The following is a 24,217-nucleotide window of genomic DNA, read 5'->3' on the forward strand; positions in this document are numbered from 1 at the left end:
TTTTGTAAGCTAGTGTATATGCTAGAATATTTCAAAAGAATAGTAATTTCATCATTTTGGGAAATCATTGGTATTTCATCATATTGAATTATTGCATACTGCGTTGCTATTGGTCGGCTGTATTTTTGGAGCTTTAGCATCTCCCGTTTCAGCGCTTCGGCAGCGTGTGGTCGCTGTTGCTGAGTGTGGTTCGAAGGTTAGCACGGAGAAGAAGTGAGTGACACAAATTAGTTGTGTGTAGACCTTTGGTGCCTTCGAAACTCGCTGCGTGAAATGGAAAGTAATAATTGTGCTCCGACACATACATATGTATGTGGCATTTTTTCACATTCTTGTGAAATTAATTCTTTCTCAGAATTTGAGATCCGCTTTCGTTTTTGTTTTTACATATATACTAGTTGTTTATGTATGAGTGGCAAAACGTAATATTAAGCCATTAGATGGCGAGAAATACGCGATTTGGAAATTTAGAATTAGAGCTCTTTTAGCTGAACAAGATGTGCTTAAAGTAGTTGATGGTTCTATGCCTAACGAGGTAGATGATTCCTGGAAAAAGGCAGAGCGTTGTGCAAAAAGTACAATTATTGAGTACCTGAGCGACTCGTTTCTAAAATTCGCGACAAGCGACATTACGGCGCGTCAACTTGAGAATTTGGACGCCGTTTACGAACGAAAAAGTTTGGCGTCGCAACTTGCGCTGCGTAAACGTTTGCTTTCTCTGAAGCTATCGAGTGAGATGTCACTATTAAACCATTTTCATATTTTTGACGAACTTATAAGTCAATTGATGGCAGCTGGTGCAAAAATAGAAGAGATGGATAAAATGTCTCATCTACTGATCACATTGCCTTCGTGTTACGATGGCGTCGTTACAGCGATGGAGACATTATCAGAAGAAAATTTTACATTGGCATTTGTAAAAAATAGATTGTTAGATCACGAAATTAAAATTAACAATAACCACAAAGATACAAGCAAGAAAGTTATGAACGCGATCGTGTACAACAAAAATTACACTTTTAAAAATAATTCGTTTAATAATCGGGTAACTAAGCCCAAGAAAACATTGAAGGGAAATTACAAGAATAGAGTCAAGTGTCACTACTGTGGCAGAGAAGGCCACATTAAAAAAGACTGCTTTGTTTATAAAAGAATATTAAATGATAAAAATCAAGAAAATGAAAAACAAGTTCAAATTGAAACATCACACGGCATTGCGTTCATGGTAAAAGAAGTGAATAACACCTTAGTGATGGATAACTGTGGGTTTATCCTTGATTATGGTGCTAGTGACCATCTTATAAATAATGAGTCGCTGTATACCGACAGCCAAGCAAGGCGAATTTATATATGCCACTAAACGTGGTATTGTCCGACTACGGAATGACCATGAGATTACACTGGAGGATGTACTCTTTTGTAAGGAAGCTGCTGGTAATTTGATGTCCGAAAAGCGTCTCCAAGAGGCAGGAATGTCGATCGAATTTGACAAAAGCGGTGTAAGTTCAAAAAAATTCAGGTATGTTGAACAATGTACCTATGATCAATTTTCAAGCATATTCCATAAATGCTAAGCATAAAAATAATTTTCGTTTATGGCATGAGAGGTTTGGCCATATAAGCACTGGCAAATTATTAGAAATAAAACGAAATAATTTGTTTAGCGATCAAAGTCTTCTAAACAACTTAGAGTTGTCATGTGAAATTTGTGAACCCTGTTTAAATGGTAAACAGGCAAGACTTCCTTTTAAACAAATGAAAGATAAGACCCATATTAAAAGGCCACTTTTCGTAGTACACTCAGTCTGTGGGCCTATTACTCCAGTTACCTTAAATGATAAAAATTATTTTGTGATCTTTGTTGATCAGTTTACACATTATTGTGTAACTTATTTAATTAAATACAAATCTGATGTGTTTAGTATGTTTCAAGATTTTGTAGCCAAGAGTGAAGCTCATTTTAATTTAAAGGTTGTTAATTTATACATTGACAATGGTAGAGAATACCTTTCAAAGGAGATGAAACAGTTTCGTGTTGGGAAAGGAATTTCTTAACACTTAACAGTGCCAGGGCAGAGATCCGCAGTACCGCAGTTCCAGTAGTGTGTCACAATTACGGCGCGTACCACCGTTGGTGGCTCGTTGATCCCCTTGTGATACCTACTGGCGTGGCGGCCAATTTGCACCTTTAAGTTTTTGAAAAACTTTCTTTATTCAGTTGAAGTGTTCGTGAGAGATGTTGAATAAATAATAACATCATCTAAATACACAAGGAAATCTGTGATCGAGAATTTATCGTATATAGTTGTTTCTATTAAGTTTCGACAGTCTACGACAAACCTAATTTTGGTTTGCCAGAGGCATCTATTTTATTTAGGAACAATCCATAGTGGACTGCAATAGAAGGAGTCGCTTTCACGTATAATGCCTTTTTGCAGAATTTCCTAAATTTGCTTATTAACTTCTGTTTCATAGGCAAAAGTATATGAGTATAATGGGGTTTCATGGACTGTTTTTATTTCCTGACGTATGATGCTTGTAAAACTTATATCTTTATCAGAATACTGGATATCATTAAATACTTTTAATAATTGTGTCAGCTTATATATTTTTTTCATTGTTAATTGGTGAAGTCGCTATGTGGGGTCTGTTGTAAACGGGTTTCCTGTATAATTGCTTTAAAATTTTCTGATAAATTTACATCACATGGCTCCATTTCTTTGTGAATGAATATTCTTTTACTAATAACTTTTGATTTTTAATAAATAATCAATACAACCGTTACTTTCCATTACAGCCCATTGGCTTCGTTGAAAAGTATGTAACAGGCCTAGGGAAGCTATGTATATATATATAGTGACGTATTCACGCCAACTCATCACGCTCAGTTAATTGAATATTCGCGCCACCCAAACTGGGCCTCTCTTGTAAACGGATTCCCAAGCCTGACCTAGCAGTTTCGTCTGCTCTCTCTGAGGCTCTCCTCGACGTAAACATCCAAGAACATCACATGATTTTACCGTTTAAAGCTATTTTCTGCGTTATCTGCGTGTCGATCGTCTATTACTTCACTTCACAACCTTGGGAGATATTCCGTTTTTTTCCTATTCTTTATTTCTGTAACCCATAGAGGCCCCTCCTCAATCTCACTCACATTTGAAATTAGTCTTAAGTTGAAAGTTATACCGTAAAGTTCAATAAGTCTTAAACCGATATTTAATAAAAACCAAAACCGAATTTATTCAGTGTTTAATTTATTTCGGAGTTGATCCTAGTTTAAATACGGATCATTTGTTCGACTTGAAAAATAAAAACTATTTAACTTTCAGTGTTGATCTTAGTTTAAATACGGATCATTTGTTCGGCTCAATTAAAAAAAAATTTAACTGGCGCAGTCGGTAGGATAACTCAAAGGTAAAAAATAAAAAAAAAGAGCCTAAAACTAAATATATTAAGGAATTACCAAATAAGTGAAAAATTAAAATCTAAGTGAAACAAAACATAAGGAAGTAAACCCAAATCAATCAGTAAAAATAAAAGAAAAAAAAATTTTTTAATACGAACTATTAAATAAGTGCATATAAAACAAAACTATATACACTCAAAGAAAATATATATCTAAATAAACTCTATCTAAGCTCAACGGAAAATAACAAAAGAAATAAATCTTAACGTGTTTTCAAGAGAGGAGAGTTATAGACTTCAAACGTAACATAAGTGAAAAATCAATAAGAGTGAATAAAATTTAAATGAAGACAAACAAAAAACTGAAGATATAAAGTTTGAATAAATTAAAAATAAACTAAAACTATACAATACAAAAACAAAAATAACAATAATAAAATTATGAAATAACCGCTACTCACGAAACATCAGCAACTATAAACATTTAAAAACAAAAAAAAAAGAAACCAACAATTTTGTACTCTAATAAAAAAAAAAAAAAAAAAAAATGGCAGTAGCAGCACCAAGCCCAATAATGCTGTCCGACTCGAACATAATTCAAGTTGAAATGGAGTCGAACACTTCAACGGGGACCCACAGACTCTGTATACGTTCATCAGCCGCATCGATTTCATCCTGGCACTATATCAAACGACCGACGAACGGCAGAAGCTCACCATCTTCGGACACATTGAGCGCAACATCGCGGGAGAGGTCATCCGCACACTAGGAGTTACGAACCTCACCACCTGGACGGAACTCAGGACTCATCTGATCCTAAACTACAAACCCCAGAGACCAAATCATCTACTATTGGAGGACTTCCGGAATACCCAATTCCGAGGTAACGTTGGTGAATTTTTAGAAGAACATTAACAAATAAGATAGACTTAGAAAGCGACACTGCAGAAACTACCCTGTATAACCAACTAATACGAACCAGTATAGAAACATTAATTCTAAGATTACCAACTCACATACAGTTAAGAATAGTTAAATGCGAAATTCCGAATTTAAGATCATTAATAAATATATTGCAAGAAAAGGGAATTTATGAAATAGCAACTACATACAAGAACAATACAAAGCCAGTCTCAAATCCCATTAAATCACCTAACAATGCAACTCACAGACAAACAACTAACTACTATAATCATACAACACCATTCCAACCATCATACAACGCAATGTATCTACCAATTCGCCAACCAATTTCATATATACCACCTCAATTACCCAGAAGTAACCCTAATCCGTTTTCCCAATACCAATACCGTCAACTTCACCCTCAACCTAACGTAAATGTTATAGCTCAACCTAGACCATTGAATCGTCAACATACATTTGACCAGAACCGACCAGGACTTAGTTATTCAAACGCACTAAATACAAGAGAAAATATAACGACTGGTGGACCAGCACTAAAGAGACAACGACCGTCTGACAGTGGACAATCACGTATGAGTTTTGATGAGGCTCATTACCAAGAAGAATTAGACCAAACTCATCAACAGTTCAATCCTTACATGCATTACGGGAATCATCCCCAATATCCTTTCGATCTTTACCATACATGCCTTACGGGCCGCCCCCCAACAACATCCCGATTTATTACATGCATTACGACCCCCCACAACAACATCCGGTTGGCATACAAGAGATGGCAGAGGCACGAGAAGAGCCAACTGAACCTCCTATGGAATTAATAACAGAAGCTGAAACGGCTGAGAATTTTCGGCCCCAAGCCTCGGAACAAGCCAATTCATAATTATTAAACACAAAGGACTCAATTTAAAATGCTTAATAGACACAGGCTCAACAGTAAATATGGCCACTCAAAATTTTTTCAAATTACCAATCCAAGAGATAGCAAAGAAAATAAACTCAAGTAATGGCCAGTTCATTGCACAAAAGAAAGTAACGTTACCAAAAAATAATCTTTTCCCTAAACCATACGATTTTTTGATATATCCTTTTTCAACTAAATACGACTTGATTTTAGGACGACAATTACTTGACGAAGGAACTACATCAGTAAATTACGGACCCCGTACAGTTACAATATACGGACACGTGCACGAAATGATCGATGCCTTCCTTCCTTCAGAAGAAATACATATTCAAGATACACAGAATAATTACAGAAGAAATACAGAATAGCCATAGACTACCGTAACCTCAATGAAATAACAATAGCAGACAAATACCCAATACCAAATATGGACGAAATCTTAAGCAAGTTAGGAGGATGCAGCTATTTCACTACAATTGACTTAATCAAAGGGTTTCACCAAATAGAAATGGACCCCGAGTCTATCCCCAAAACAGCCTTCACAACTAAGACAGGGCATTACGAGTATACCCGTATGCCATTTGGACTGAAAAACGCCCCAGCTACCTTCCAACGATGTATGAACGATGTACTTCGTCCACTATTAAATAAAATCTGTATGGTATACTTGGACGACATTATTGTATTTTCAGCTTCCTTAGAGGAACATCTTCAATCCCTTAGAGCAGTCTTTCAAGCATTATCTAATGCTAATCTAAAACTCCAATTAGATAAATGCGAGTTTTTAAAACACGACACATATTTCTTAGGACATATGGTTTCTCCAGAAGGTATAAGACCTAACCCGGAAAAACTACGAGCAATAGAAAATTACCCCCTTCCTTCTAAGCCGAAGGAGATAAAATCATTTTTAGAACTCACAGGTTTTTATAGAAAGTTCATACCCCATTTCGCACAGATTGCAAAACCCCTAACAACATGTCTTAAAAAGGACAAAAAAGTAGATAGTAAAAACCCGGCTGCATAGACACTTATTCAAAATTCGCTACACTAGAGCAAATAAAAACCAAGGACTGGATAGAATGCAAGAACGCCCTGATGCGCATATTTAATCAATTGGGAAAACCGAAGCTATTAAAAGCAGACAGAGATGGTGCATTTTCAAGTCTAGCATTAAAAGAATGGTTAGAAACAGAAGAAGTGGAACTACAGCTAAATACCACGAAAACAGGAGTAGCAGATATAGAACGTTTTCATAAGACCATTAACGAAAAAATAAGAATAATCAATACTATGAAAAATACTGAAACAGACCTGAGTAAAATAGAAACTATACTTTATACTTACAATCACAAAACAAAACATGACACCACGGGACAAACGCCCGCTCACATATTCTTATACGCAGGACAACCTACCTTGAACACGCAGGAACTAAAGAGAACTAAAATAGACAAATTAAACAAAGGTAGAGAAGACCACGATATCGACACAAGATACAGAAAAGGACCATTACAAAAAGGCAAATTGGACAACCCATATAAACCAACCAAAAACGTAGAACAAACAGACCCTGACCATTACAAAATTACTAATAGAAACAGAGCTATGCATTACTACAAAACACAATTCAAAAAACGAAAGAAAATTAATCAAACCCATACTCCCCCGACTCCAATGGCTACCAGTTAGTCAGATTCACAATTATATTTTGAAAAAGAAAACAAAGTGTATAGTAATGAAAATAAAGAAATAAACAATGAATGTGTCACCAATATAATTAAGCACCTAAATCCAATCTGTAATTTTAAGCCAATACCCACAAATGAATTAATGAAATATATAGAATAATGATGTATACAAAACTAAATTTAAGAAAAAACCAAAATCAGGACACACCACCACAAACTGGAATGGAAGAAGTTCCACTACCCTTACTATATCTATCAGTCCCAGCCCAAGTATAGGCTTCTCTTTAAGGGAAGGGAAGTGACGTATTCACGCCAACTCATCACGATATGCCACGCAGGCTGGCCAGCTCAGTTAATTGAATATTCGCGCCACCCAAACTAGGCCGCTCTTGTAAATAGATTCCCAAGCCTGACCTAGCCGTTTCGTCTGCTCTCTCTGAGGCTCTCCTCAACGTAAACATCCAAGAACATCTCCCAAGATTAAACTAACATAACATGATTTTATCAGTTGCTGATTTACCGTTTAAAGCTATTTTCTGCGTTATCTACGTGTCGGTCGTCTATTACTTCACTTCACAACCTTGGGAGATATTCCGTTATTCCTATTCTTTATTTCTGTAACCCTTTAAGGCCCCTCCTCAATCTCACTCACATTCGAAAGCAGTCTTAAGTTGAATGTTATACAGTAAAGTTCAATAAGTCTTAAACCGATATTTAATAAAACCAAAACCGAATTTATTTAGTGTTTCATTTATTTCGGAGTTGATCCTAGTTTAAATACGGATCATTTGTTAGATTTGGAAAATAAAAACTATTTAACTTTCAGCGTTGATCCTAGTAAATACGGATCATTTGTTCGGCTCAATTAAAAAACTATTTAACTATATATATATTCTTAACCTGGATCAATAACCGAGTCGATCTATTTTTATAGATTTGACAAAAAAACATTACGACCACTCGAACGGCAGCTAAACGCCCACACTGAAAAAATGTTTGAAAAATGTTTTTACCGTGTTCCTCAGGGTTGTCCCATCTGCGCTGCCATGCGCTAAGTGAACATCCGTCCAGTCTCGCCATCTTGTGGATCCAGCTCAGACCTGACACGTCCTTGCCATACAGCCAGTCTAACGTCTTCAATGGGTAGTTTCGTCGAAACTTTACTCAGACCGCCGCGCACCTGGCGGCTAAGTCAAGCGCCAGCTACCAGCATACCGGTAGGCATCCAAGCAGGATTCGCCTCTGGCAGGACACCAGATGCCTCATGGCAGAGCTGGGTCCATCATATCAGACCGAAGCACCAAACAAGGCACATGCCACCATGAGTCCAGCATATATCGTCCCCCTGGCGCGTGGACTGAGTCCCCAGTCCTAGCGTGCCTATGCCTGGACAACTGCAGTCAGCTGATCTGGAACCGCTCGCCAACTGTAACGCCAAGGTATCAGTATTTATCAACATACGGCAGGCCTGCTCATGCAAACCGTACCGTAGGGTGGCTACTCTGGGAAAAATACCCCTTTAGCAGCATGCCACTACCCGAAGGCGCTTCGAATTAGAGGGAAAGTATCCACTTCTGATACAGCGGGAGTACAACGCTGTGATGTGCACGGGAATGGCACACCACACAGCCTTAAATATTACCCCGCTCCGTCTATACCGGAGAGCGTCTGCTCTTCAACCTTGCCACACAAGCGTCTACCTCAGAGGATTCAAGCGGCGGTGGAATCTCATCAGGAATGACAGTGGGTGCCGAAAAAAGTTCCGGAGAAGAACACCCGCGAGTTAAAATGCCCCCTCTCTCCGGCCACAGGGAAAGAACATCGACCGAGCAGCGAAAAACTAAGAGCCGAGCAAAAACTCAACGAAGATCGCCAATACGAACGACGAAGACATTTAGGAGAAACATACATATACATATTCGTAATAAAGAAGACATTCTCATTTCATACCCCAACTGCTCAGTTCTCTTTTTGAAAGCTTTCCTCCCTCGGCCACAGGATTGTAACTCGCGCGGTCGTGCCAGGTTACTTATGGTAGTTAGCCTTGAGCACGCTCAGTGCGTTTACTAAGCCACATGGGATATACTGCGTTCGCGTCGAGTGTATTTATTTGTAAAATAAATTTGCGTTCATGTAAATTGATAAGTGAAAATGATCCCGGTGCCCTAACAGCGATTGTTGTACTTGTCGGCGCATACTTTTGTAAGCTAGTTTATGTGCTAGAATATTTCACAAGAATAGTAATTTCATCATTTTGGAAAATCATTGGTATTTCATCATATTGCATTATTGCATACTGCGTTGCTATTGGTCGGCTTTTTGTAGCTTTAGCATCTCCCGTTTCAGCGCGGCGGCAGCGTGTGGTCGCTGTCGCCGAGTGTGGTTCGAAGGTTAGCACGGAGAAGAAGTGAGTGACACAAATTAGTTGTGTGTAGACCTTCGGTCCTTCGAAACTCGCTGCGTGAAATGGATATTAATAATTGTGCTCGGACATCAGAAGTGGGATCACCACACCTACAAAACAATTCGGTACAAAGTTTACGCGCGATAGTCGAAAGGAAATAAAGAAAATAAAGTGGTAGCTGAATTATTAAAAGAGTCGGTGCCTGGCGCACGTGTTGATTCCGCGACTCTACCGACATTCAACCCCGAAGCTGCTGACGTCGACGCAGCTGCATAGTGCAAAACGGCTTATATGATTCTGTGTGAACATCCTCAAGAAGGCGCATCTTTGGTGATAATGCACAGCAAATCACTTCTCGGCAGTGCATCGCAGTGGCTTTCGCAAATTTGTTTTCCTGGAATGAACTGGCTGCAGTTCAAGGAATTGTTCTTGGAACGCTATGAAGGTACTCCAGCCGTTTGGTTACAACTTTACTGACCAAGTGGAAGGAAATGACGCGCGAAGAGATTGCGGTATCATTGGTCTTGGCACATACATCGCAAATCGACCCCAGACTTCAGCATTTGGTTTTCCCAACGAATGTAAAGACACGAGCGGATCTACAACAACAACTCAGAGCCCACTCTTTCGTCAGAAATTCCGAATTCGCTGGAATAGAGCATGGTCTCGAAAAGAAGAGGCACAAAATGCGAACACCGATTAGATGCCATAGTTGTGGTAAACTGGGACACAAGGCAATGGAGTGCCGAAGAGAAGAGCAGAAGGAAGGAACGAGAGAAACGAGACGAGACCAGGCGATAGCAGCGGCAGATCTAAAGTCTCGTGTTTCAAATGTGGCAACGTTGGACATATTGTATCGGCGTGCGTGAACAGCAACGGCCTCCTCCATAGAGAGGATAGTCGACACGTGTGCGGTAATTCAGCAGAACGGGACAGCAATATAGTTTGGTGAGCGGTTTCCATTTTTCTTTGATTCTCGTTCCGAATGCTCGTTAATAAAATAGACAATTAGCGAGAAGCTTGCCGGCAAGAGACGCCATAATCTTGTAGTTTTGAGAGGCATAAGCGACAATGTTGTCAAGAGTAATTTGCAAATTCTGTCCACTGTAAAAATTTCTGAATTTAATCTTGAATTGTTATTTCACGTAGTTGATAAGAAATGCCTTAAATACGATATGATAATTGGGCAAGATATTTTTCAACTTGGTTTTGGAGTAGTGTTAAAAAGTAACAGGTTCGATATTTACAAAACACAAACGGTATTATCGATAAATGACGATAGCATGTTAAATAAGGTCGACTCAATTGCTAGTGATAAATCAAAACATAATGCTATATGGGCCAAATATTCAAATAGGCTTTGTATTGACTATCGTGAGTTGAACGCAAATACAGTGTCAGATAAGTATCCCTTGCCGTTAATATCAGACCAGATTGATCGCTTACGTGGCGGGAAATATTTTTCCAGTTTGGATATGGCCAGTGGTTTTTATCAGGTGCCAATTCACCCCGATTCTGTTGAGAGAACAGCTTTTGTGACCCCTGAAGGTCAATATGACTTTTTGGCAATGCCGTTCGGATTAAAGAATGCGTCATCTGTTTTTCAGCGTGCCATAGTCCGAGCCCTGGGGAATTTAGTTAATACCTATGCGGTGGTCTATATTGATGATGTGTTGATTGTCTCAGATTCTGAAGAGGAAGCGTTCGAAAGATTGGAGAAAGTGCTAAGCGTGTTATCAATGTCAGGGTTTTTTTTCAATGTAAACAAATTTCTGCGAAAGGAAATAGAACAATTGGGTTTCGTTGTAAAGGAGGGGTGAACTGAAGCCAAATCCACGAAAAATTCAGGCATTATCTCAACTTCCAGAACCAGGTTCAATCACACAGATACGACAGTTTATTGGCTTATCATCCTACTTCAGGCAGTTCATCCCTAGATTTTCGGAAGTGATGAAACCATTGTAGCAATTAACTTCGAAATTTAATGATTTCAAATGGGAAAAACAACATTAGGAAATTCGTCAAAAAATCATTAAAGTCCTGATCCAGAGCTGCAGTGCTTCCGATTGAATTGCATACGGATGCGAGCGCAAATAGTTGTGGCGCTATGTTATTGCACAAAGTAGAGGAAAACGCAGGGTAGTCGAGTATTATAGCAAATGCACCACGTGTGGTAGGATGAACACGCATAAGGCCCACTGTACCATGTAGTAGCATAAGATCATATCACCGTTAGAAATAAGAATATTATTGTCATCTCGCTCTTACTTATAAGCTAGCATTAAGAGATAATAATGTATACCTAGCTCACTCACAAACGCATACAGATGTGAGAGAGCATAAGCAAAGTGGAATATGCGAGACGCGGCATTCGGTGGCGTGTAGTTGAAGGGAAAGGTCGATTAAAGAGATTGTGAAATTATTAAAAAGACTAAGTGCCTATATTCATTTTTCGGCGTCCACAACATCAGAAGTGGTCATTACCCACTATGCCTGACACTAACTGGAATCAATTCTCAGTGCTCCAACTAAAGAAGTGGTTGGAAGCTCTTGGACGCCAGACTTCCGGTACAAAAGCGGAACTAATAGTGCGTCTGCAGGCCATTTCCCCAGAAACGCGTGGCGATTCACCGCCAAATAACGGATCAGCAGCAGAAGAGGTGGAGGAATTGGATGGAGCTGCAGCCTGGCCAAAGCAGAGAGAGCCACAGGGTGGAGATACACGCACGATCCCGTTCGACGAGCAGTCATTGCAGTCAGAATCCCCGGAGAACATCGATCTGGATCAGCTATCGTTGGTGGATGCAGAGAGAGCCACTCTAAAAAAGCTTCGGGACGAGATAGAGGCAAACATGGCTGTGCTGCAGAGGATCCAAGCGGATATCGACGACGTGAACAAGAGCAAGTCTGCTCATGCTCGCCAGATCAATGACGTCATCGAGAACAACAGCAACGGAAACCACGGCAATGTTAACATATGCGCTAACAGCACCGACGCCAATGTTAACAGCACCGACGCCAATGTTAGCAGCACCAAGGTAACTATCGCCGCCGATAACATCGACATGGGACATACCAGTGTTGGAAGAGAAACCGCTTGTAATGTTGTTCAGCACCAGAGTCGAAATGTAAACAAGCTTCTGGAATCTCCTGCAACATCGCTTGCCTTGGCAAAAGAGGTAACGATGGAGTTTGACGGCAGCTTATGTGCGCGCAATTGGGTCACGCAGTTTCAGAACATCGGAAAGATTTACAATTTGGACGACGGATGCATGCACATGCTGCTAATTGCCAAACTAAAAGGAAACGCACAGCGCTGGCTGCACGCAAGCGCCACACGCATCCTAGAATCGACCGACCAGCTGTGCGAACAGTTAATTTTGACATTCGAGGTCAAGATGTCAAAAGGGGAACTGAGGAACGCATTTCAAAAACGCGAATGGCATCCGGATGAGAAATTTGCTGTTTACTTCGAGGACAAGGTGATGCTGGCCAACGACATCAACATCGATCTAGAGGAGCTCCTGGAAAACATCATTGAAGGAATCCCAGCACCAGCGTTGCGCAACCAGGCGCGCATACAGTGTTTCTCCGAGCCGATGCAAATTCTGCGGGCTTTCTCGGAAGTCCGTCTGCCGAAGCACAAAACAGGGAGCAGTTCATCAAAGCGCCTTACTGGAGGAGGTGCAGCCAATAAGGACTTACGTTGTGCCAATTGCAACTCCAAAGGGCACTTCGCCAGGGAGTGTCTCAAGCCAAAGAGGGAGCCCGGATCCTGCTATGCCTGTGGGGCATTTGGACACTTCGTCGGACAATGCCCGGAGCGCAAGAGCGCCAATATCAACAATTATGTAAGACTTGTCAAGATTTTTTTTCACAATAGCTGTAAAATCCCATTAATTACAGAATGCCTCATAGACACAGGGAGTCCAATATCATTTACAAAGTTAAGCAATGTATCCAAGGAAATTAATTTAGAATCCGCTTCAGAAACCTATTTCGGGCTGAATAAAAGCCAACTGACAATATATGGAAAAATCTTATGTTACATTATAAAAGAAAAAGTTAAATGTTATTTTTATTTGTACGTGGTCCCAGACGAGTCTATGAGTCATAATGTAGTTCTTGGACGAAATTTCATGGAAGCGTGCCAGTTAAAACTGGATCCAGACGCCTTGGGAAGGATAACGGTCAACCCAGTCGATAGTAAAAGATATAGAAAAGCAAATAGTAAAACAGTCAGTTCTATTGTTAGTGAAACAGTTAGTGCATTAGTTAGTGAAACAGTTAGCGAAACAGTTAGTGAAACAGTTAGTGAAACAGTTAGCGAAACAGTTAGTGAAACAGTTAGTGAGACAGTTAGTGAGACAGTTAGCAAAACAGTTAGTGAGACAGTTAACGAAGAGGTTGATGAAACAGTTAGTCAAATGGATAATGAAACAGTTAATAAGACAGTTAGTAAAACAGCCAACGAAGCGAGTAGTATAGTTAGTCAAACTGTTAACGAAGCAGGTAGCAAAACGGTCATCGAAACAGTTATGCCTTTAGCCAACTTCACGACGGATTCCGGACTTTATGCTGCGGTTGTGCCCAGTTATGAAGAAGCTGTTAGAGAAATTTGTAGCATTGATCACTTAGACGATGAGCAAATGAACTTCATATGCGGCGAAAACAATAACCAAGCCTTAAACAGTCAGTTAAAGGAGATTATTAAACGCAACTACTTAAGCGTTAATAAGCCTACCGAGCCCTTAGTCAAATGCGAAATAAAACTTTGTTTAGAAACGTCAAAACCATTTAGCTGCGCCCCAAGAAGACTTGCCTACTCAGAAAAAGAAAAATTACAAAAACTATTAGATGACTATTTAAAAGAGGGAATTATTCAACCTAGTAAATCAGAATATGCTTCACCAATTGTTTTAGTCAAAAAGAAAACAGGAGACATACGACTATGTATAGACTTTAGAAAACTGAACAAAGTTTTAATTAAAGATAATTATCCGATACCGCTTATCGATGACCTTTTAGACAAGCTAGTCAACAAAAAAGTTTTTTCGAAACTTGATTTAAAAAACGGTTATTTTCATGTATTCGTTAATAAGGAATCAGTCAAATACACCTCATTTGTTACACCGTTAGGGCAATTCGAATTTCTCAGAATGCCAATGGGCCTAAATACTGCATCGGCGGTGTTCCAAAGGTTTGTAAACAAAATTTTCGAGGATCTTATAAGGGATAACAAAGTAATTGTATACATGGACGACATCATGATTGCTAGCAAGAACTCGGAGGAGCATTTAGAAACCTTAAAGGAAGTGTTTATCAGATTAGCTCAAAACAAATTGGAATTACGAATGGATAAATGTGAGTTCCTTCAGACAAATATTAAATATTTAGGATTCATTATAAATGGTGAAGGCATTAGGGCTGATGACAAAGGAATAGATGCCATACAGCATTTTCCAGTTCCAGACAAAATACAAGCCGTTCAAAGTTTTCTGGGCTTATGTTCATACTTCCGTAGATTTATAAAAGATTTTTCAACATGAGCGAAACCTTTATATGACCTTTTGAGAAAAGATGAAAAATTTAAATTTGGGGAAAAAGAAATGAGCTGTTTCTCAACTCTTAAGGAAAAGCTGGTGCAGGCACCGGTCTTAGCAATTTATAATTTCAAAGACGAAATAGAACTGCACTGTGATGCAAGCGCTCTTGGTTTCGGTGCGGTGTTATGTCAAAAAAAAGAGGATGGAAAATTACACCCAATATTTTATTTTTCAAAGCGAACAACAGTCGCTGAGGCAAAATATCACAGTTTCGAATTGGAAACAATGGCAATTATTCACGCACTGCGAAGATTTAGAATATATTTGTACGGAAAACGTTTTAAAATTATAACTGATTGTAATTCTCTTACTTTGACGCTTAACAAGATTGAACTTAATCCGCGAATAGCTAGATGGGCGTTAGAGCTCCAGAACTATGATTATGAGCTCATACATAGAGAGGGTAAAAGGATGCAGCATGTTGATGCTCTTAGTAGATGCACGAATATTCTGATAGTGGAATCAAATACGTTTGAAGACAATTTAGTAATCTGCCAAGGCAAGGATCAAAAAGTTCAAGAAATCAAGAAACTGCTGGAAAAAAATGAACATAAGTTGTTCGAAATGAGAAACGGAATAATTTATAGAAAATGTAACGACGGCAGACTTTTATTTTATGTTCCCACAGACATGGAAGATCATATTCTATATAAATATCACAATGAGATCGGACACATAGGTAGAGACAAAATGTTAGATGTTATTTCGAAATCTTATTGGTTTCCCAATGCCAAAGACAAATGCTTGAGCCATATAGAAAATTGTTTAAAATGTGTTGCGTTCTCCCCTAAGACAGGCAAGGAAGGATTTCTGCACTGCATTCCGAAGGGCAGCAAACCGTTCGAACTAATACATATCGATCATTACGGCCCAGTCGACTCAGGCAGATCCAAAAAACACATTTTTGTTGTCATCGATGGTTTTACGAAGTTCGTACGTTTATACGCCACAAAGACCACTAATACAAAAGAAGTCATTACAGCCCTGAAGGACTATTTTAGAGCATACAGCAAGCCTAAATGCATCATTTCAGATAGGGGAAGTTGTTTTACATCCAAGGAATTTGATGACTTTATGTTAGAATTCGATGTTAAGCATATGAAGATTGCGACTGGTTCACCCCAAGCAAACGGACAGGTTGAAAGAGTCAATAGAAGCCTAGGTCCAATGATAGCGAAACTGGTACAACCAGAGAAAAGCATATATTGGGACACAGTAATAGATAAAGTTGAGCACGTCTTAAATAATACACAGCACCGCAGCATCAAGCAAACTCCAAGCAGAGTTCTTTTTGGTGTAGAGCAAAGAGGAAAAATAGTAGACGAATTAAAAGAAAAACTAGAGGAATTAGAAAATACTGAAGAAGGTAGGGATTTGGTAAAAATTAGAAATGAAGTTAAAAATAATCAAAAAAAGGCTCAAGCGTATAATAAAACACATTATGATAAGACCGCCAGACAGCCATCAGAATACAAAAAAGGAGATTATGTGATGGTTAAAAATTTCGACAGTACAGCAGGCATCTCTAGAAAATTGATTCCAAAGTGTAAAGGCCCATATGTGATATCTAAGGTATTAAGAAACGACAGATTCTTGTTAAAAGACGTAGAAGGTTTTCAGATATCTCGTAACCCATACCAAGGTGTCTGGAGCATCCAAAATATTAAGCATTGGATAGGCAACAAGAAAAATAAACGAAGACACAATTAAACAATAATAATAATATAATAACAGATTAATATAGTACGTACATATGTATAAATAAGGTAAAAGAATTCATCATACAACTAAGCAATCAATGTAAACCATGATCAGGGGATCAGCTAGTCAGGACGGCCGAGTTGTGGTAGGATGAACACGCATAAGGCCCACTGTACCATGTAGTAGCATAAGATCATATCACCGTTAGAAATAAGAATATTATTGTCATCTCGCTCTTACTTATAAGCTAGCATTAAGAGATAATAATGTATACCTAGCTCACTCACAAACGCATACAGATGTGAGAGAGCATAAGCAAAGTGGAATATGCGAGACGCGGCATTCGGTGGCGTGTAGTTGAAGGGAAAGGTCGATTAAAGAGATTGTGAAATTATTAAAAAGACTAAGTGCCTATATTCATTTTTCGGCGTCCACACACGTTAGCAGAATCTAAATACCACTCTTATGAGCTCGAAACATTGGCAGTCTTTAATGCCATCAAGCACTTCCGTCATTACATAATCGGTAAACAGTTTACTGTGTATACAGACTGAAATTCTATTAAGGCGAGTCAGGACAAGACGATATTGACCCCGCGAGTGCATTGATGGTAGTCATTCATGCAACTCTTTGAGTTCCACGTTGAATGTCGTAAATGAAGCCAAATGGCTCATGTTTATTGTTTATTAAGGAATCCTGTAGCTGTAGAAGCACAGCCAAATACAAGTAAAGCTGTGGAAGTACGAGTTGACTTGGCAACTATCACACACAACTGGCTAGTATCCGAGCAGCAGCGCGATGAAAATATATCAAATATTATGAGCGAGTAATGAGTGTACTAAAAGGGATGTTAATAGAAGTAGAGACTAGCGAACGTTCGTGGCAGGAGGCATTGGGTGAGATGCAGTTGGCCATAAAGTGCACCAATAATCGGGTGACTCAACACAGTCCCTTAGAATTGTTGACAGAAAAAGAGACAAGGCCGATAGGAATGTTGACCATCAACGAAAAAATGACCGTAGATCTGGAGAAAACTAGAGAGAAGGCTAAAGAAAACATTGATAGGAATGCAAAGTATGATAAGGCCAGAGTTGATAAAAAGCATGCCCGTGTGGTAAAATATAAGATTGGTGATCATGTGTTATTAAAGAGTGGAGAAAGACACCAAACGAAATTAGATCCTAAATACAAAGAACCGTTATAATAGAGTTTCTAGATCGAGATCGTTACATGTTGAAATCATTAACGACTAAGCGAATGTACAAGTACCCACATGATAGTGTACGCAGTTTACCCGATAAAAGAGAGACTCGTGAGTTAATAGAAGAGCTTGACGACGGCAACAGAGAAGAAAACGTAGAAAAAGAATCCGATAATGAGTTGTAAGCGGATTGGTATCCAAATGGTCGAGCTTGTGCAGAAGGGAGCGTGTACTCCAATTGGAAAGTGTGTAGCCTGCTAAACTAACATTTGACGACTAGTGCAAGATAGCCACACGATTGAGCTTGAGTAGAAGAGAGTCTGTATTTTAAGCGTCAAGTTGAAGAATATCCTACTAAGCTAATCTCTGATGAAATGTATGGTTGATAGCCAAATTGTTGGGTTTGTGCGGAAGAGAGCGTTGACTCTAGAGGAGATTGAGAAGGTTTATCCCGCCAAACTAAAATTTGAAGACACAAGAAGTGTAAGAAAATTTGCTACGGAAAGGTAAGTTCATATCATTCAACTTACCTTGTGATGAATCAAGCGATACATTAGTAAAATGAAGAACAAAGAGATACAATAAAGTTTATGTTGAGTTAAGCAACACGAGGACGTGTTATAGTCAGGAAGGCATCAAACAAAATTAAGCCCGAAGTTCATAGGGCCTCTTCAAATAACTGAATTGTTAGACGGAGACAGTATCGAAATGATTGAAGCTGTTGAAAGAGACAGTAGCGAAATGATTGAAGCTGTTGAAAGAGACAGTAGCGAAATGATTGAAGCTGTTGAAAGAGACAGTAGCGAAATGATTGAAGCTGTTGAAAGAGACAGTAGCGAAATGATTGAAGCTGTTGAAAGAGACAGTAGCGAAATTATTGAAGCTGTTGAAAGAGACAGTATGGATGCCTGAAGGGCTAATAATGAAATTTGTAATTATAATGTAAGCACAAGTGCAAGGCAAATGTCTTGATCATGGCGTGTTGCGCATTAGATATGAATATGAAGAAAATGAATTATGTTAAAGAAAAGAAGTTTCTTTTGTTTTTTTATATTTGAAAATTTGATTTGTTAATTTGCTAATATTTTTTTAAAATGATGTAAAAATAGTTTTACAATAAAATTATAGAGAACGAATCATTTTGGTAATATTTCACGAGGACGTGTAAAGGTCAGGATAGCCGTGCTTGCGCATACTTATGTGCTTAAAGTAGTTGATCGTTCAATGCCTAACGAGGTAGATGATTCCTGGAAAAAGCCAGAGCGTTGTGCAAAAAGTACAATTATTGAGTACCTGAGCGACTCCTTTCTAAAATTCGCGACAAGCGACATTACGGCGCGACAAATTCGTGAGAATTTGGACGCCGTTTACGAACGAAAAAGTTTGGCGTCGCAACTTGCGCTGCGTAAACGTTTGCTTTCTCTGAAGCTATCGACTGAGATGTCACTATTAAACCATTTTCATATTTTTGACGAACTTATAAGTCAATTGATGGCAGCTGGTGCAAAAATAGAAGAGATGGATAAAATGTCTCATCTACTGATCACATTGCCTTCGTGTTACGATGGCGTCGTTACAGCGATGGAGACATTATCAGAAGAAAATTTTACATTGGCGTTTGTAAAAAAAAGATTGTTAGATCAGGAAAATAAAATTAACAATAACCACAAAGATACAAGCAAGAAAGTTATGAACGCGATCGTGTACAACAAAAATTACACTTTTAAAAATAATTCGTTTAATAATCGGGTAACTAAGCCCAAGAAAACATTCAAGGGAAATTCCAAGAATAGAGTCAAGTGTCACTACTGTGGCAGAGAAGGCCACATTAAAAAAGACTGCTTTGTTTATAAAAGAATATTAAATGATAAAAATTAAGAAAATGAAAAACAAGTTCAAACTGAAAAATCACACGGCATTGCGTTCATGGTAAAAGAAGTGAATAACACCTTAGTGATGGATAACTGTGGGTTTATCCTTGATTCTGGTGCTAGTGACCATCTTATAAATAATGAGTCGCTGTATACCGACAGCCAAGCAAGGCGAATTTATTTATGCCACTAAACGTAGTTTTGTCCGACTACGGAATGACCATGAGATTACACTGGAGGATGTACTCTTTTGTAAGGAAGCTGCTGGTAATTTGATGTCCGAAAAGCATCTCCAAGAGGCAGGAATGTCGATCGAATTTGACAAAAGCGGTGTAAGTTCAAAAAAATTCAGGTATGTTGAACAATGTACCTATGATCAATTTTCAAGCATATTCCATAAATGCTAAGCATAAAAATAATTTTTCTTTTATGGCATGAGAGGTTTGGCCATATAAGCACTGGCAAATTATTAGAAATAAAACGAAATAATATGTTTAGCGATCAAAGTCTTCTAAACAACTTAGAGTTGTCATGTGAAATTTGTGAACCCTGTTTAAATGTTAAACAGGCAAGACTTCCTTTTAAACAAATAAAAGATAAGACCCACATTAAAAGGGCACTTTTCGTAGTACACTCAGTCTGTGGGCCTATTACTCCAGTTACCTTAAATGATAAAAATTATTTTGTGATCTTTGTTGATCAGTTTACACATTATTGTGTAACTTATTTAATTAAATACAAATCTGATGTGTTTAGTATGTTTCAAGATTTTGTAGCCAAGAGTGAAGCTCATTTTAATTTAAAGGTTGTTAATTTATACATTGACAATGGTAGAGAATACCTTTCAAATGAGATGAAACAGTTTCGTGTTGGGAAAGGAATTTCTTAACACTTAACAGTGCCAGGGCAGAGATCCGCAGTACCGCAGTTCCAGTAGTGTGTCACAATTACGGCGCGTACCACCGTTGGTGGCTCGTTGATCCCCTTGTGATACCTACTGGCGTGGCGGCCAATTTGCACCTTTAAGTTTTTGAAAAACTTTCTTTATTCAGTTGAAGTGTTCGTGAGAGATGTTGAATAAATAATAACATCATCTAAATACACAAGGAAATCTGTGATCGAGAATTTATCGTATATAGTTGTTTCTATTAAGTTTCGACAGTCTACGACAAACCTAATTTTGGTTTGCCAGAGGCATCTATTTTATTTAGGAACAATCCATAGTGGACTGCAATAGAAGGAGTCGCTTTCACGTATAATGCCTTTTTGCAGAATTTCCTTTTTGCAGTTGAATGGTGTTACATTGAACCATTACAGAAAAAGCTCGAACCATGGTTATTGGTGCAAAATTAGAAAAAAGCTTTTGGGGTGAAGCAGTATTACCTGCAACTTATTTAATCAACCGAATTCCTAGCAGAGCACTTGTTGATAGTTCAAAAACCCCATATGATATGTGGCACAATAAGAAGCCCTACTTAAAATATTTTAGAGTGTTTGGTGCAACGGTTTATGTGCATATTTAAAACAATCAAGGAAAGTTTTATGATAAATAATTTAAGAGTATTTTTGTGGGCTACCAGCCCAATGGTTTTAAGTTGTGGGATGCTGTAAATGAAAAATGTATTGTCGCAAGAGATGTTGTTGTCGATGAAACCAATATGGTTAATTCTAGAGCTGTTAAATTTGAAACAGTATTCCTGAAAGACAGTAAGGAAAGTAAAAATAAAAATTTTCCGAATGATAGTAGGGAAATAATACAAACAGAATTCCTGAATGAGAGTAAGGAATGTGACAACATACAATTCCTGAAAGATAGTAAGGAAAGAAATAAAAATTTTCTGAATGAGAGTAAGAAAAGGAAGCGAGATGAACTCCTGAATGAAAGTAAGGGAATAAGCAACCCGAATGAGAGTAGGGACAGTGAAACAGGAGAGAACTTAAAAGAAAGTGAAAATGATAAGAATCCAATTAAAAATAACGGCATAGAAATTATTAATAGAAGAAGTGAGAGATTAAAGACTAAGTCTCAGATATCCTATAATGAAGAGGATAAAAGTCTAAATAAATTTGTTCTAAATGCTCACACTTTATTTAACGATGTCCCGAATTCATTTGAAATTCAATACAGGGATGATAAATCTTGTTGGGAAGAAGCCATCAATACAGACTTATGTGCTCATAAAATTAACAATACTTGGACAATTACAAAAATGCCTGAAAACAAAAATTATGTAGATAGCAGATTGGTATTTTCTGTTAAATATAATGAACTTCGAAATCCAATTAGATACAAAGCTAGATTAGTTGCACGAAGATTCACTCAAAAGTACCACGTCGACTATGAAGAGACATTAGCTCCTGTAGCTAGAATTTCAAGTTTTCGATTTATATTATATATTTATGTGTAAAATATGATATGTACTAATAAATATTTTTGTTATGTTTATAAATTGTAGACGTTATTGTTGAGGGGGCGTGTTGGAATATCCTATTCAACTACAAAATTACGTTTAACAACGTTTTTCTTTATTTTTTCCCTCTCGTATGTTTTCTGCTGTGAGCAAGTCGTGGTGATGGTGTTGCAAATTAAAAGAATATTAAACTATAAATTATAAAACTTATAAACACAAAACTTGACTTTTTATTTAAAAAGGATACAAACATAAATTACAACACTGTTCAAATCCGGTGTTGAACTGGCAGTACACGAAGCATTGGAAGATTGAGGCAAAACTTCCAGTAACGCTCACGCTTACTCCAAACTCGGTGACAAGCGGCTCCATCGGCATGCAGATGGAATCCACGAAGACGGCAGCCTTTCCACGCCTGTCCATAAACAAACGCATCCCCGATGGGACTTCCGCGATTCGTCCCGTGATTCGTAAGGCTCCTGCACCAATGCGAACAAGTGGTCAGAGTCGCGCAAGTAGACTCCGAGCTCGATGGTAGGCGCTCTGCCACGGCTATAATTTGCCTGAAGGAAGCTAAACATTAATTTCTAGCGTTCACCCTTGCAATAACCGGTAAACTTTGTGGTCAAACCCAAGGCACCTATGGCAAGCATAGGTGTAGACGAGCGACCGGCAACGGTAACTGAACCACTTGATATAGACCCATCCGGTCTGCTCAAGGACGTTCAGCGCCTTTTCGTCAACCTCAAGCGTCAGATTAGCTCTTTCGCCATTGTTTACGGACCACGATTTCGTTTCCAGGTACACTGCCTTCCTGAAAGCGGCTGGCGAGAACTCCTCATTGACATTTTTGGCGTACAATTCCTCCATAAACTCGTAAGGCAGTATTCCAGTGTCGACGTCGAGCCCCTGGACTTTAGGTCGTTGGCTCTTGTTCGGCTGAACTTTGAGACCAACCTTTTATCCCAACCACGCTTCAACTGACGCACTTCGTGTACAAGGACACCGAAGGGTAGGGGCGACCTCCTGCAGACCCGCTCAGCAATCTGCTTCCCAGATATGCTCGGGTCGTCGCACATCATTACCGCCGACCAGGTTGCTCTCCATCGGACTAACTCCGATGGTGGCTCCTCCTTCCGTCGATCCAATCCACAATCCAACGGTCTGGCAGCACTGGACCGTCTAAAGACTCAGACCGTATCAGTGAAAATCACCAATAAGCTGTTTGCTGGTAGCGCAGCTTTTTTAATCAATTGCAAATAACTTTCAAATTACAGGCTTTTCACTCGTTAAAATAGGAGCACCACTTTCGCGGAGCACTAATCCACCTATTAGTTTTCCTGTCTGAACACGAGCGATCAAAAACACGTCCGTCGTCAATCAATTCATGCGCGTCACTAAGCAAAAGGGTCTATTAGATTCGTAGAATAGTATGTAACAAGCAAAAGGAAGCATTTCCGACCATACAAAGTATATATATTCTTGATCAGCCGAGATATGAACGTCGAGATCTCAGGAACTATAAAAGCTAAAAGGTTGAGCGCCCACGCTTTTGAAAACTGCGTTTATATTTTTTCACATTTTTATCAGTCGTCCAAATTTTGATCGATTTGCCAAAAAACTTTTTGCCCCGCCCACTCTAGCGCCATAAAGCCGCAAAACGGCACAACGGTTCACACTTTTGAACCATTTATTCATTTTGTTCCTCAATATCTATCGATATCCCAGAAAAATTATGAAGTTTCGCTTTCACACTAGCTGAGTAATGTATATCTGATAGTCGGGGAAAACCGACTATAGGCATTCTGTCTCGTTCTTTTTCTCATTTTATTTCCCAATAACCCAGAGAAATGATGAAATTTCGCGTTCGCTTTCACACTAGCTGAGTATAGCATTGCGTTTTGTTATACGTATGCTGTTCATTTATTATTTGTCATATTATATTCATATTTGTCTTATGTTTTTAAATTCCTGACTTTCTTTAATAAGATTGTTATCTGCAATTTGTGTTATGTTTATTGTGAGACAATGGTGCATTAAAGTGCATTTTATTGTTCCTGATTCAAATAAAATGAATACTTTATTGTTTTCGATTG

General features: G+C 38.6%; 1 protein-coding gene across 1 annotated transcript; it reads left to right on the top strand.

The window, feature by feature from the left end:
* Window positions 1–12,500: 12,500 nt before the first annotated feature.
* Window positions 12,501–13,581, top strand: LOC117149623. The gene is made up of 2 exons (XM_033316804.1): window positions 12,501–13,182; window positions 13,238–13,581. Exons 1-2 carry the CDS (start codon window positions 12,517–12,519, stop codon window positions 13,247–13,249), a joined length of 678 nt encoding a protein of 225 aa, XP_033172695.1. The 5' UTR covers window positions 12,501–12,516; the 3' UTR covers window positions 13,250–13,581.
* Window positions 13,582–24,217: the final 10,636 nt, after the last annotated feature.

The sequence above is a fragment of the Drosophila mauritiana genome, unplaced genomic scaffold (assembly GCF_004382145.1).
Source record: "Drosophila mauritiana strain mau12 unplaced genomic scaffold, ASM438214v1 U_261, whole genome shotgun sequence".
NCBI lineage: Eukaryota > Metazoa > Arthropoda > Insecta > Diptera > Drosophilidae > Drosophila > Drosophila mauritiana.